Here is a 14,151-nt window from a genome sequence, read left to right on the forward strand (position 1 = left end):
GTTCAGTCGTCCACTGAGACAGAAAGTGCCGCTGCGTCTGTGCGTAACAGCAGCGGGTAGGTGCGCCATGACAGTCCACGAGCGGCACATACTGGAGCCGATGCTTTGCTTTGGGGTGGCAGGAAGGGACGTGGTGGGTGTAGCTGGAGTGGTCAAAACACCGCTAATGAGGGGGATAGCGGGGGTTGAAAAAAGAGACAAGCATATGCTAGTGGCAGGATCAACCAGGTAGCCCAGACAGGACGAGCATGCGGCACACGCCCGAGCGTAGAGCTGCATGGCGGCGCCCGGGCGGGGGGACGGGCACTAGCGTTTAACCGACTAGTAAAATACTAAACGTTTAATAAATGAGTAGGCGGTTAAACGATTAAACGACTAATCCGCACATCCCTACCTGATACACATTTAATCAGCTTTGTATATTTTGTGGAGCCAAACAGTTACAGAATATTTGATGTAATTCCAACATCTCTGTTCCAGTTCCAGCAGTACAACTATTTTGCTTGGCCATTCAAATCAGCACCACAAAGCACCATAAGATTAGTGCAAAGCCAGATCTGAATGTCATCCAAAGCAAAAACTATATCAGATGCCTGTATCAGTGCTATATCACATGAGAAAGCTCAGAAATTGCTTCTTTTTAAAAAAAAATTGTATACCGATACACTCCCTTCCAATGTCACCCAAATCATTATGGAACCACATGGAATAATTCCAAATAGGGTTGTTTAGTTGATTTTAAAACTAGTGATGGACAGTAACTATTTACATTTGCATAAGTTTTGTACAATTTTAAGGTACTTTTAGTTTATTTAAATATGTCTGTGTTATACTGAGTTATACTTCTATCCCTCTACATTTTGCAATATTGGATACAACACATCCACTGCATTTATTTGACTGCTCTTGTTTTTAACTATTTCAGATTAAAATTACAAATCTAATCAATAAGAAATGACAATACATCATTGTAGATTAGGCTATTCAGCCTTCAATTAGTGGTTAAAATACTCCAAACTTCATCTGAGTAAATAATGCTTGCACATCAATATGGAACCAGCTCCCAATTTAGGTTCAGGAGGCAGACACCTCCTTTACGTTTATGGAGTGAACTTTCCTTTTTAATAAAGCTTAAATGTGGGTCTGGCTTAATTAACCCTAAACATCCCTGAATTATGCAGTCAGAGGCCTTGGCTGCTGAAGAATTACCCATGGCTGCCCTCACCTATTGTTGCAGAGAGAAACTGAAACTCCAGTGCTAAGCACTCAATGACCCCCAACACAAAAACAAAATAAAGTAGTTCAAGCTTACCTAAACTGGCTCAACCTTCTTCTGTCAAGATTCAGTGCTTGTCTCCCCAGTGTTTATTTTTGTCTTATGTTCTATGTCTGAATTCTATCTGCTATTCTATTGTCTTTCCCCTTTATTCTCACACCCTCACCCAACCAGTTTGGGCAGATGGCTGCCTTCCCTGAGCCTGGTTCTGCTGGAGGTTTCTTCATGTTAAGAAAGGAGTTTTTCCTTCCGACTCTCTGCAAGGGAATCATTTGATTTTGTTGTTTTTTAGTCTACAATATAAATTACAAGGTTTACCTTACTATGTGAAGTGCATTGGGATAATTATGTTGTGAATTGGCCCTGTATAAACAAAACTAAATTGAACTGAATGTATCAATAGTTACACTCTAATATTAGAATAGATATCATTCTATAATGGCCCATGCTGCATAATGGGTACTTTAATATTTAGTCCATTAGAAATGTGTTGATGCTAATACATATGCACTTTTGTACTTGTAAAATGTTGTGTTAAATGTTTTGTTGTAACAAACATTTTTAGAGTGCAGTCACTAGATTGAACAATACAAAAAGTGGCTAAGCTGTATTTGAAGGACTGAGATTTTCATTTCAGTAAAATCTTGGCACCATGACATGAAGGGGAAACGAGGGAAAAACGCCTCCCTTCAGAACAATGTCTATTCTTTTTAATAAAATGTATGTTTGAATATCTGTAAAATATGTATACAAGAAATATGCTTAAGTGAACAAATTTAGAGGGTAATTAAATTATTACATACTTCAGCTATGTTATTACAAAACTAATGGGAAGTGTACAAAGGGGAAATTGTACCTCACAAGTTACTTTGAGCAATACCAACTTGCTGTTTATGTATAAGATTAACTATATTCTCAAATGTCCATGCTGCTCTGACTTTAACTTCAACATAAATGTTAGAAAACACATCTAAAATAATGTTTTTAAAAAGTTTCAATATTGCCAATTCATTTACAATTGCAACATCCATGACAACAATTATAATTTTATTTTTTTTATTATTGATAACAAAATTTATGACAAAAAAACACGTCATTTGTGATATTTAATTCGAACATGTAAACACAAGTATCAAATCATACCAGTTAGGATGTTTAGCTGATAGTAGACAAAAGCTAACTAGAGCTACAGCAAGCCAATCTAGTATAACATTATCAGCTTAACATACAGTCAGCTAGTTGACCTTTTAGACAGTCAGTAACAACTGTTACTGCTGGTTACCTATTATGTTACTGTAGCAGATGATAGTGCACATAGTTTATCAGAAATTGAATATTAACAAGGTTAGAGCTCTGAAAATCGTAGGTGTCCATGAGGGGGCTTCTAACCCCATTTCATTGGGAGCATTTTTACTCAGAAGTCGTCCTCCTAAAGTCTCTGACTTTTCTCTGACAGCGCCATGTTCTGGCTTCCACAACATTAGCAGGTCATTTAATTGAATTCGCAAGAAAACAAGCTTCTCTTTTGTCATACAATAGCTGGTAAGAAGAGATTCTAAATCACATTAAATTCAAGAAAAATCTGTGCTTCACTTAAAGACTGTGTTGACTCTTATAAGGCCTTTACTGAATATCTGAATAAAGCTATAATCTAGTCAGATGATGCCTAATGCTTGCTGGTTTTGTTTTGAGTTTTTTGTCTTGGTTGGCTAATTAGTGTTTATATACTCTTGATCATCCAGTTGTTAATTGTTGGCTGTAATCATGTATTATGTATTTAATGAGATTTCTAGTACTCCCTGAATGAATCCTAGAGAATGAAAGCAGATGATTATTTTGTTTGTTTGTTTGTTTTCCTCACAGGAGAAACATAGTTCTTGTATTAAGTTTCAGCATAGTCGAAGTTAACTTTTATGCACTTGTTCCACCATTGTTCAAGTTTCTCTATCCTTTCGCAGAAGGTCACATCCTGAGTCTTCAGATATTCCTCAACAGCATGAAAGACTTTGTTATCCTTCTGATAATGGCAACCATGCAACTGGAATTTCACTTCGGGAAACAGACAGACGTCAGATGGTGCAGGTTGAGTGAGTAAGGTAAAAGAGGTAACAGTTCAAAGCCACATTTGGCTGCTTCCGCCACACGATGCTGTGTGATGGACACATAGTCTTGGAGAAACAGTACACCAGCCTGAAGCTTTCCTCTCCTTGCAAAGAAATTACCACCAACATGTGATTTATGTGGACAGTGATATAAGGCTTTATGCTTTACAGTGAAGCCCAAAATGGAAGTTACACCTCTTGTTTCCAGAAAAGGTTGAGAACTTTGTGTCTTTTTTGTTTAAACTGATAGAAAACCCTCCACATGAGGCTTAGAAACTCTGGCTTAAATCTGTCCTCTACACTCTGTGCTGCTGGAACTACCTACAGTTATTGTTATTTATTGTTATTATTAATATATTAACATGCTGCTTGGCTTTTTAAACTATGTGTCCTATTTAATCTAGGCTTGTATGTTATTTTATTTGTGTACCATAGGCCTATCTTAGCTATGTCACTGCAAAAATGTTATATATCCAGTATGCTACTGGACATCGGCAAGAAGTTTTGTTCCTTCAAACGTGTCTGAATGACAATAAACTGAGCTTAACTGAATTTAAGATGGCGGTCATGTTATCAGTAAAGACATGTTTGCATATGTATGTTCCGTTAAAACCACAGAGGCATATTTGGTACTGTGTCAGATTATTCAGTTCAATTCACAACATGTCATCTCACAGCATTTCACATATGGTGAAGACCTCACGAATTTCAAACAGAGAACCCAACAATCCAAAGAGCCTTTTGGATTCCCCATGAGCAAGCAGTCGAAGATGGTAAGAAGAAATAAACAAACAAACAAAAACATTAATGGGCAGGAAAAAAATCCAGCAGAACCAGGCTCAGGAGAGGGGGCCATCTGCTTCAACTAACTGGGGTGAGAGTGGGAAAAGAGGGGTGAAAGTCTCACCTCTGGACTGCCAGGGATTTGGTTCAACAAAATGTCTAATAAATTTGGTCATATTCTGTAGTATCACCACTCAGACCACTTTTGTTGGTTTTCACAGACCAATAAAGTGATTTCATTACTATTTTTTGAAACAGTAAGGTCACTGTCATCCAAGAAAAAACCTGAACTGAAATGAAAACGGTCAAAAGGGAAAATATGGTGGAGGGGCTTCCTACTCCGGTTTGCCCCACATCTGCACACACCTGCCTGGGTGACTGTCACATCTTCAAGCTTGTTGTCATTTCAGCACCAGCGCGAGCGGAGAGCGCCGTTGCTGTTGCTGTGTCTGCGCGCGCACAAGGTCCGCAGCCAAACAGTGAGCGAAGTGTTTCCACTGGGCGTGATGGGAGAAAAACACGAAAACTTCCACAGCACCATGGCTACGGAGCAGAGGCAGGGCCCAACTAAACGGGCCTGTGTGGGGCTAATTTTAACTCCAGGAAATGTGAAAATCCCTCCCTGCCCTCTTCCTCCACACCGAGACCCCTTTCTGTCCACAATGACACATTCTCGGTCAACAAATCACCGCTAACGGCTACAGCCACTTTCAGCTTCCTACCTTCTCCTTGGCTTCAACCGTTGGGACGGACGGCAGCAGACCGTTGATGCTGTGCCTCCTCATCCTCTTCCTCCCTCTGTCGCTCCACATATCATTGTAGAAGTACAGAGCCACCGCGCCTCCGGTCGTAACGCACATCCCGACCGCCAGACACCTACGAGTCCGGCTTCCGTTAGCCGTGTGCCCGCTCACCAGCTCGCTCCTCGCCGCCGACCAGAGGTTCAGCCTGGCCGCCGCTGCCGCCGCCGCCACTGCCACTTTGCGGAAAGCGGCCATTGCTGCCGTTGGTGCTGCTGCTGCTGCTCTGCTTATAAGTTTGCGGGCAGCTCAAAACTATCGCGTTTCTCCGGTTTCATCGCGAGATTTGCGGCGGGCTCTCTGTTGACGGTGAGGCTGGGAGCAAAGTCCCAGACTCAGAGAGCAGGATTTGATGCTTCACTGGCTGAAAGTGGGTCATTATTTCTGACCACGGTCAATAATAAACACACAGTTTTCCGTTTAGTCGAATATAAACCTATGTGTACTCAAGTGACCTCTAAGTTTGTTTGAATAAAATGGATAAACAGAATTAAACTGATGTACTGGTAGGGTTAAACGCCCAATTTATTAAGATCAAATAGATGTTACAGTAAAAAAAAAAACGCACATAAAAGTGCATGTAATCAAGTGGATTTTTTAAAATCATTTTAGATTATTTATTATTAATGTCTGCTGACCAAAACTCCTGATTGTACTGAGGTCCAGACATCAGACCTTCATAGTAGCTATTCAGAAAATGTATTATACTCTTCACGGACGGGACATTTCTAAAACCTGTCTGAAAAAAACAATTTTTTTACTTGGCTTTTAACTCAGATTGAGTTTTCCCATTATTGTTTTTATTTGTGATGTGTTGCCTGCATTCCAAAAAGTAAGTCCAGGTACCTATACCCGCCACTGAATTAAATGCATTGCTGCAAGATGCAAACTGATTTACTGATTTAAATTAAGTATTTAGGTTGTAAACACTGTTGATTGATGGGTTGGGCTTACATAATAATATTTGGAATAACATCAACTTAATAATGTGTGTCATTTAAAATCAAATGTCTGCATCAGTTGACTTAAAACTAAATTCAAGTTGAGGTAACTTAATGAAATAGGCTCGATAACGTAGCTGTTCTTTCTTCAGTTAGGAGTGGGATGAATAAAAAGACAAAAAATAAATAAATAAATAAATATTTTTTTAATACTTTTGATTGTAGATGAAAAGCTTGTTCCCCATTTTGGTGGAACATGGCTGAACATTGTCATACTTTCAAAAACACTGACGCAAACTTTTGCTTTATTTGTGTCCAAAGGTTATTTTTAGAGTGTAACAGAGATAAATATCTCATGTATATTATGTCCATCTTTAATTCAGGGAGGGTGCTTTCTGAAAGGGTAAGTGGGGTTTTTTGTTTGTTTTTGTTGTTTTTGTAGTCCAAGCATTGTTTTTGTGTGTGAGTGTTGTTTTAGCTGTCTTTTACCATTGTTCTTCTAACTGTAAACCACTTCGGTCAATACTTAATAATTTTATATGCACTGATAAATAAAATGACTTGACTTTTTCAAGTAAAAAAAAGGCTACTAGGCATTTATTTTACTGAATCTACCATTGCTAGGAAAGATTGTGATAGACGAGCTTCATGTATAAAGTCCTGTGTTCGAAATATGTAGCCTGTCAAAATATAAAAAACAAAATACTCAGATGTCAAAGCTGGCTATTATTACACTGTATAGCTATGTATTATTGAAGTATTAGCAACATGTTCATGTTTTAGTTGGTGAAAGTGAATGTAGACTAGTTTTAATGGGCTACTATGCATATTTTATGAATTGATCATCTAAATAACAAGTGAGACTGTCAGCTAAATTTAATGGCCCGAAAAGTATATTAGTTTCCTAAAATGCGATAATTGAGAAGTATAAAGTACCACAAAATGGACACAGTAGTAAGGAACTACACTGTAGATCATATTATGTCCATTCGGTTTAGAAATGTAAGTTCGAGTGCAAACGTGAAACTGTGGGTTAACTTCACCTCAGCTGATCAATGAGTTCAAAGTCATCTTCTGAGTTATGAAAGTGTAAAACTAGCTGAGACAAATTAGATAAAATAAAACATAAGAGATTAAGTTGAATCAACTAGTCACACAGGCAATGCTTCCAGACAGACTTACTTTACTTTTACATTTTCTAAGTTTAAAGACTTTCTTCTGCTGAGAACTTACAGCCTCAGCTGCTGAAGTCATTTTTGATGTGAACCAGTACAAAGACAATATGCAAAGCTGCTCCTGATTACTGTGGGATAAATTATAAATCTACAGGTGTGGGGACTTAATTCAGCACTAACCTTTATCATGCTTAAAATAGTTTTGATTAGTATGAAAAGAAACAACCAGAGCTTAATTTAACATGTTTGAAAAACACACAGTAGGTTTCCACCGTGTCTGTTCACTGAAACTACAAAAAGTCTCTTGTCAGTGTAAACTCTGTACACTCTCTGGAAAGTCTACTTATATGTTTTGTTTCTCATTATCTTAATTTAATGTGTTGAGTTAAGTCTCAGCTGTTGATTCATTCAACTCAGTAATTTAAATCTCTCAATGAATTCGTGCTTATATTCGAACAGTCAGAAAATTAAAATTAGACATTTAAAGTTTAGTTAATTGATAAGAAAGCAAAAGTCATAAATTTACATTAAGTAAACTAGTGAAGATAAGTTGATTTGACTAAATGCCTTTATGATGTTTTTTAGTATATTTGATGTATTTTGTAAAAAAGAACAACTAAAGGGTGACTGCTGTGAAACACATGAGAAATACTAAAATAATCAAGTTCAAACCCATTCAGCAAAGTGACATCTGTTAATACTACTCAAAGTATCTTACAACAGGTGAATATCCCTACATCCTGGGATTAGCATTAAATACATCTCAGTTTACATGGGGGAAATATTAAATGACCAGTGATTTCCACATTTGTCAGTCTTCCCTTTTCATTGAGGGTCAGTCCAGTATCAAGTTTCCCACTGGTAAGCGTAGCATCAAAGGAGCCAGCAGAGAGCAGATATCAAACAAATATCAAAGATGAACTCATCATTTAAGTCTTTACATGTAGGACTAATGCTAACCTGATGGGGCTTTTCTGACTGCTTTGATGCTGAGAGAATAAAGGCAAGAAGTCTAATAGATGGGCCTGTCACCTGTGCACACATGAAGCATAGCAGATCACTCTACCGTTTAGTTGAAAACACATCAAACAATGACTATCAAAACCTCTTGGTAGAAATAAGCCGTTTAAAGGGTAGAGTACGGCTATTAAATCCTTAATTTGTTCCTTTGATTTTTATTTGGTTCGTAGGCCCAAAACTAGATTAGCATATACTAATCAGTGTAATATTTCCTAACAGGTTGACTGAAATTGGATTAATGTTTGATGTGAAATCACAATGTGCAAAAGATATTGAATGACTGCATCTAATTTGATATCTTTGACAAAGATTTAATACTTTTTAAATATTTACAAAGCTCCAAGCAGAAACACATTATAGATCCCTCATTTATTGTTATTATTATTTAGGAATATAAAAGATTAATCTAAATTTTAAATCAAATTTTTATGTGCTTTCTAATTGACATATAGCAGGTCAAATTATGATGAAATTAATGTCTACATTTTTGCTAGAGGGCCCTCTGAATCCTGCTTTCAAGGACCCCTGGAGTTCCCCAGACCCCAGTTTGGCAACCACTTGCATTAATAACCTTTAGGCTACTTATTCAGTTATTCCATTACCCAGGCATTCGATTAGGTTGTGATTTCTTTGTGTGTCTATGTGTGGGTGGGTGAGGGGTGGGGGTGTAACCCTGAGGGCCTCCTCCTCCATCCTCATCACTCTGCTCTCCAGTGACTGCTGTGGTTGCTCCATGGTTGGCTTCCCTCTCTGTTCCAGTGTCCCAGCGCAGAAAATTATCATTTAAAGCAAAACCATGTGATCCTGAGAACTGCTTACCTTGTGTGTGAGGATGTGGAGTTGGAGTTGACATCTCCATTGAGAGCCAGGTCGATATCCAATACGCTTTATCGGGATCTGATCAGCCTGAGGCGATTCTGATCGATTCCAAAAAAGTTCTTTTTGGTCATAAATACTAATGAACCGAGGGAAAGAGGGAGACGGACGCACAAACAGATGCCCTACCAGTTTTCTCACAGGCGTGAGCGTCACGGGTCAACGGTAGGCCTTAGTGTTTTATCGAACAAATATATATATATATATATATATATATATATATATATATATATATTTGTTCGAAGTGTGCATGTGTTTTGTGCATGTGCATTTGTCACGCTGCAGAAATGCTCACAAAACCACGCGCGTATGGCGACCACACACACACGCGTGCGTTCAAAAGCACCTCTGCACCTTCAACTCATTTATCAACAGGACTCCCAGGGGAGGGGGGGGGGGGGGGGGGGCGCGCCTTGTGCACGAGCATGTGTCTGTATAGCTGCCAAAATCAATGCCATATAGGCTGGAACATGGGCCCCCGGTTTCCATAAAAAAACTCAGCCATGTAAACTGTAGTTTAACCCCTTTTATAGTCAAGCAACAAAACTCTGAACAAACAGCAGGCTATGTCATGAGGGAAACTGGAAAAATGCATACATGAGTTGTTGTTGTTGTTTTCTTTCTTTTTTTAAATGCAATGTCAATCGTCAGTCCAGGCAGTTTTATTAACATGCAACTATGAGTCCCCTTTGCTGGTAGATATTTTCCCATATTTTCATATTTCAGTCTGTTATTAAAAATCCATTGTATAATTTTATAATATAAATGCGTTTTCTTGCATCAAATGAATTCCCACATTACTGTCAAATAGTTTGTTCATAGCCATTAAAAATCTGAATAATAAACTCCGCTTAGTTTAGATAGCAACTTCTTTTTTCCCTCCCTGAAGTCCTTCAAGTGTCAAGTGTCGGGGTATTTTCTAAGCCTGCAGTTCAAACAGGTAGCTCTGCTCCCTTCTTTTGGTTGTTCTTTGCCTGATCCCTTACAAGATCCATGCGCTTTGAAGCCTCTGTGTCTTTGATTCGTCTTTTAAGACCACAATTAAGGATATATATGGGCTGCTGCGCTGTTCAAAGCATCGTGGAAAGATCAATGAAGGGATTGACAGTCAAGTGATGTCGTTTGCACAGGTGTGTGTGTGTGTGTGTGTGTGTGTGTGTGTGTGTGTGTGTGTCTGTGTCTGTGTCTGTGTGTCTGTGTATTTGGTGTCTGTGCGGGCGTTGTAAACGTGCGGCTGCGTTACATAAAACAGCAGCAATAAATCAACACCCGAGTGCGAAAATTACGCAAATGGGGGCTTTCCTCGCTCTTTCTCGCCGCACCTGAGTCATTTCGAAACGAGGGGCGTGGATTTGTAAAGCGTTTAGGATAATGGCGATATCACGTTCATGCTGTTTGACATACAAACAGAACGACTCTCTCTTTCTCGCCGTGTCCAAATTCCCCACACAAGTTGTTGGGAGGGAGTTGCACACACTTTAAACCATGCGCCCTGGATGAAGTGCCCATGAGCAATAGTCTTTGACATTGTGTTTTACACCCTTGAGCGTCAAGGAAGCAATCTTGTAGCCTGAGCCAAAATGAGGCTGTCAGGTCGTTTTTTTAATTATCACCGAAAGTCCCTCGCTCTGTGCGCTGAAACTGAATATCAAAGGTGAGACAGGAGAACAACGAGCAGCAGAGGGATGGAGCGGAACAGAAACGAGCCATAAAGGGAGGGGGATACGGGGTGCATTTGCATAAAAAGGCAACTCGGGGTGAAAATGAAGCACTGCTTTAGATTGGATGGACGTGGAGCCAAGTGCGCTGGTTTCACTGCGCTGCTGAGAGAGAGAGAGAGAGAGAGAGAGAGAGAGAGAGAGAGAGAGAGAGAGAGAGCCCCTGATGTGCGCCGGAGCAAAGGGGAGTATCGTATCCCGAGGTGAAGAGGAGAGAGAGAGGGAGAGAGAGAGAGAGAGAGGGATAAATAGCTGGAGAGAGGAGGAGAAGGGATACGGACTGCTGCAAACGGAGCTACACCGTCTCCGTACATCAAGATAACGCAGGAGTTTCATCCCACTTAGAAGACAATCTAATTAACAGTGCGCCAAAACACGCACTCACCGGGGATTTTCTCTTTAACTTTTCTTTTTCTTGGCTTCTCGGGCTGCTGACCTTCGCTCGCCCACGGAGCCTCTCTGCCCATCACTCGGATCCTCCTGAGGCGCAGCCAGCGTTGGGTTCTCTGAGTCTGTGATGGGGGCAGCGGCCGAGGTTGGGAGCTTCGTCAACGGATTTCTGGGCAGCTTTGGTCCCGCGGGTGCCGCTCCGGCTCCCGTTGGCTCTCATTTTGTTCTCACCCCAGCCGGGGCGGTGGACTACAACTCGGTAAGCGGACTGATGATGGGGGGACACGGGCAGCAGCAGGAGCACCTGGTGTCCGCCGAGAGACTGTCCCGGAGCCTGGCGGACACCAGCCACCTCGAAGGGATCCTGAGACGGAGGCAGCTCTACTGCAGGACCGGCTTCCACCTGGAGATCCATCCCGACGGCACCGTGCAGGGCACCAGGAAGGACCACAGCAGATTCGGTATGGACCATAGATTATTACCCTATTAATAGTACTAGTAGTAGTAGCAATAGTAGCAGCAGTAGTACCCTAGTAGTAGTAATAGTCGGAGTAGTGGCAATGCTATTGTGAAAATCTACTTGTAAGATACAGTTACCCTTTAGGTCAATTCACTGACAGGGAGTGAGCTTAAAACAGAACATTTGGTCTTTGATATAGTGGTTGTTAATTAGATTAAAATGGTTTCTAATGATGGATTCAATTAAATTCCCAGAGAGTGAGATTGTGGATGTTGGGTTCTAACTCAGGGACATGGCTGCATCACTCCCACCCTGTGGAGTGAAACCACTTTACATAACCATCCTGCCATATAATACCAATGCCACTCCAGGCATGCATGTCACTACAGCATAACAGTGCTAATAGTAGATGTAATAGTCTGCTGCCATGGCTGCTGCTTTGATACTAACCCAGCAGACCAATACAAGCCAGTGAAACATAATTTATTTCAAGATAAATAAGCTTTCCAGCTGGAGCAACAGATTGAATATTTCATGTTTGCACATTTCTACCACATTTCCTCTCTGAGATTAGATTGGAAGCTTTTAGCAGCTTATCTTCAGCTATCAAGATAAACAGGTGCAGCTTGCGGCAGATCAAAAGTAAACCACTCAGAGATTCTTTACTGCTGCGAGGTTGTAGCACTTCTTGAGTCAATCCATTTGAGATTTGGATGGAACTTGGTGCCAGAGGCCATTTACAGTCCTGCTCGTCAGTGGTGGCAGCAGCTGGTGGACACAGAGTTGTGTATTGCACTTTATTTGTGTTGAGAGCAGCTGAATTTTTGTCTGAGAGTGAACTTCATTCAGATATGCTGTGTTTTGTTTGTATATGTTATTTTACAAATACATAACATTGTGCAAGCAGGAGTGGAAAAAAACTCAATAACCTGAATATTTCTGATGGTTAAAATCATGTTTGTGATTCAAGTGTGTCAATGAGATTCAGCATGCCATTACTAATGATTATAATTGCAATGTCTGTGTGCAGGTATTCTGGAGTTCATCAGTCTAGCTGTTGGACTGGTCAGCATCAAAGGGGTAGACAGTGGACTTTACCTCGCCATGAACAGCAAGGGAGAGCTGTACGGATCGGTAAGTACTTGTCTTTGAACATACACAAGTATTTATCTGCACACAGATCTCAAACTATACTTCACTGTGACTGACATGCATACCCACAGCCAGCAGGTGGCTCATTTTGCATCGTAAAACTAATTTTTCCTCATTTCTTCCTTTTTGCAGGAGAAGCTGTCAGCAGAATGTGTTTTCAGAGAGCAATTTGAAGAAAACTGGTACAACACCTACTCCTCTAACATCTACCGGCATGGAGAAAGAGGTGCATTTTACTTTGTTGCTCTGAACAAAGATGGGACGCCCAGGGATGGAACGAGGTCGAGGCGGCATCAGAGGTTCTCTCACTTCCTACCAAGGCCCGTAGACCCGGATAGAGTACCAGACTTGTACAGAGACATACTGGGGCAGAGCTGAGACTGAATGAGCATTACCATGACCCTGTCAAAGCTGGTCTGAGCTGAAAAAAACAAATTGAGTGCACCTAAACTCATCTCCTCTCTTGAGGAAGATGGAAGATCTTGTCGATCTGGACAAAGCAGGATCATAGAAAGTGCACCAAAACAACACACTCCCCACCTCGACACAGAAGAAACACCAAGCAGGTCGGGGAGTTTGACTGAACTGCACCAGGGATCTTCTGAGACATGAGGACCCAAGACAGAAACAGCGTCTAACTAGGCCCAAAATGTGGCCCCTTTATTGGCCTATGCAAAGGCCCTGGTGGCCAAAGAGATGACTGTTGGATTTCTTTATAGTTTCTGGTAATGAAATCCAACTAAATGGTGGTCCAGGCTGCATGTTCAAAAGGACAGAGGTGTGGACTTGATAGTTGAGGTTAACCACTGGCTGCTAGTAGCTTTTTCCTGCTGTGGCTGCTGAATCTTGTCACTTCCACTGTTTTCAGTTGGCCTTTTAATTTTATTCAAACATGACTGTGGCTGCTATGTAAACGGTTAATTAAAATGCATATTCCACTGTAGAGTGTGACTAGTTTACACACAAAAGGTAGTTTCATGCACTGGAAAGCAGCCATGTCTGCTCTGGGGTATGGGTCTTATAGCTGGGGGATGACCATTCTTGGACTAACTGCTATGAAGTCATGGATGGATTTCCTTTGATTAGTACAAAGATAGATGCTGCTGAGAAGATGCGACTTTTCTGCAAAGTGCATGAGGAAGAAGAGAAAAAGAACAGGTCTAAAGGAATTTCATACTGACTTCTTCTGTCCTGGAATATCATGTGTTGTTGGAACTCTCATTTGGGGACCCAGTGAAGGAATTGTGTTGTTGTCCAACTGACTGCAGTCAAACATTGAGGATGGGAATGACAAAGACACCTTTACAAGCATTTTGACAGATTTTATTCTTATTTATGAGTTTTTGTTTCTTAGGACATACAGTATATTTATTTCATATATTTATTTATTTTGAGATTCTATTTTTACAGGTATGAGATAAAATAAAAAAAACACATCAATAACAAGCAAGAGATTCT

The 14,151-nt window shown here is 40.5% G+C and overlaps 2 protein-coding genes across 3 annotated transcripts in view; one reads left to right on the forward strand and one right to left on the reverse strand.

Moving 5' to 3' along the window:
- The window catches only part of micu3a (mitochondrial calcium uptake family, member 3a), a 37,994-nt gene extending 32,762 nt beyond the window's left edge, over window positions 1-5,232 (reverse strand). For both annotated transcript variants that reach the window (XM_051945280.1, XM_051945281.1), the window contains exon 1: window positions 4,884-5,232. In XM_051945280.1, coding sequence (XP_051801240.1) covers window positions 4,884-5,159 — 276 coding nt within the window. In that variant the 5' untranslated portion in view covers window positions 5,160-5,232. The remainder of the gene's footprint in view (window positions 1-4,883) is intronic.
- Window positions 5,233-10,151: 4,919 nt separating this feature from the next.
- LOC110965543 (fibroblast growth factor 20-like) lies at window positions 10,152-14,139 on the forward strand. The gene is made up of 3 exons (XM_022214642.2): window positions 10,152-11,542; window positions 12,572-12,675; window positions 12,826-14,139. The coding sequence occupies exons 1-3, from the start codon at window positions 11,209-11,211 to the stop codon at window positions 13,069-13,071; spliced, it is 684 nt and encodes a 227-aa protein (XP_022070334.1). The 5' UTR covers window positions 10,152-11,208; the 3' UTR covers window positions 13,072-14,139.
- Window positions 14,140-14,151: the final 12 nt, after the last annotated feature.

This window comes from Acanthochromis polyacanthus, chromosome 3 (genome assembly GCF_021347895.1).
Source record: "Acanthochromis polyacanthus isolate Apoly-LR-REF ecotype Palm Island chromosome 3, KAUST_Apoly_ChrSc, whole genome shotgun sequence".
In the NCBI taxonomy this organism is placed as follows: domain Eukaryota; kingdom Metazoa; phylum Chordata; class Actinopteri; family Pomacentridae; genus Acanthochromis; species Acanthochromis polyacanthus.

Bases quoted from the DNA above. Each gene is read 5' to 3' on its own strand.
- LOC110965543 (XM_022214642.2), top strand. From the start codon at position 11,209: ATGGGGGCAGCGGCCGAGGTTGGGAGCTTCGTCAACGGATTTCTGGGC. The intron at 11,543-12,571 runs GTATGGACCATA...GTCTGTGTGCAG, and splicing joins GAAGGACCACAGCAGATTCG to GTATTCTGGAGTTCATCAGT. The intron at 12,676-12,825 runs GTAAGTACTTGT...TCCTTTTTGCAG, and splicing joins AGGGAGAGCTGTACGGATCG to GAGAAGCTGTCAGCAGAATG.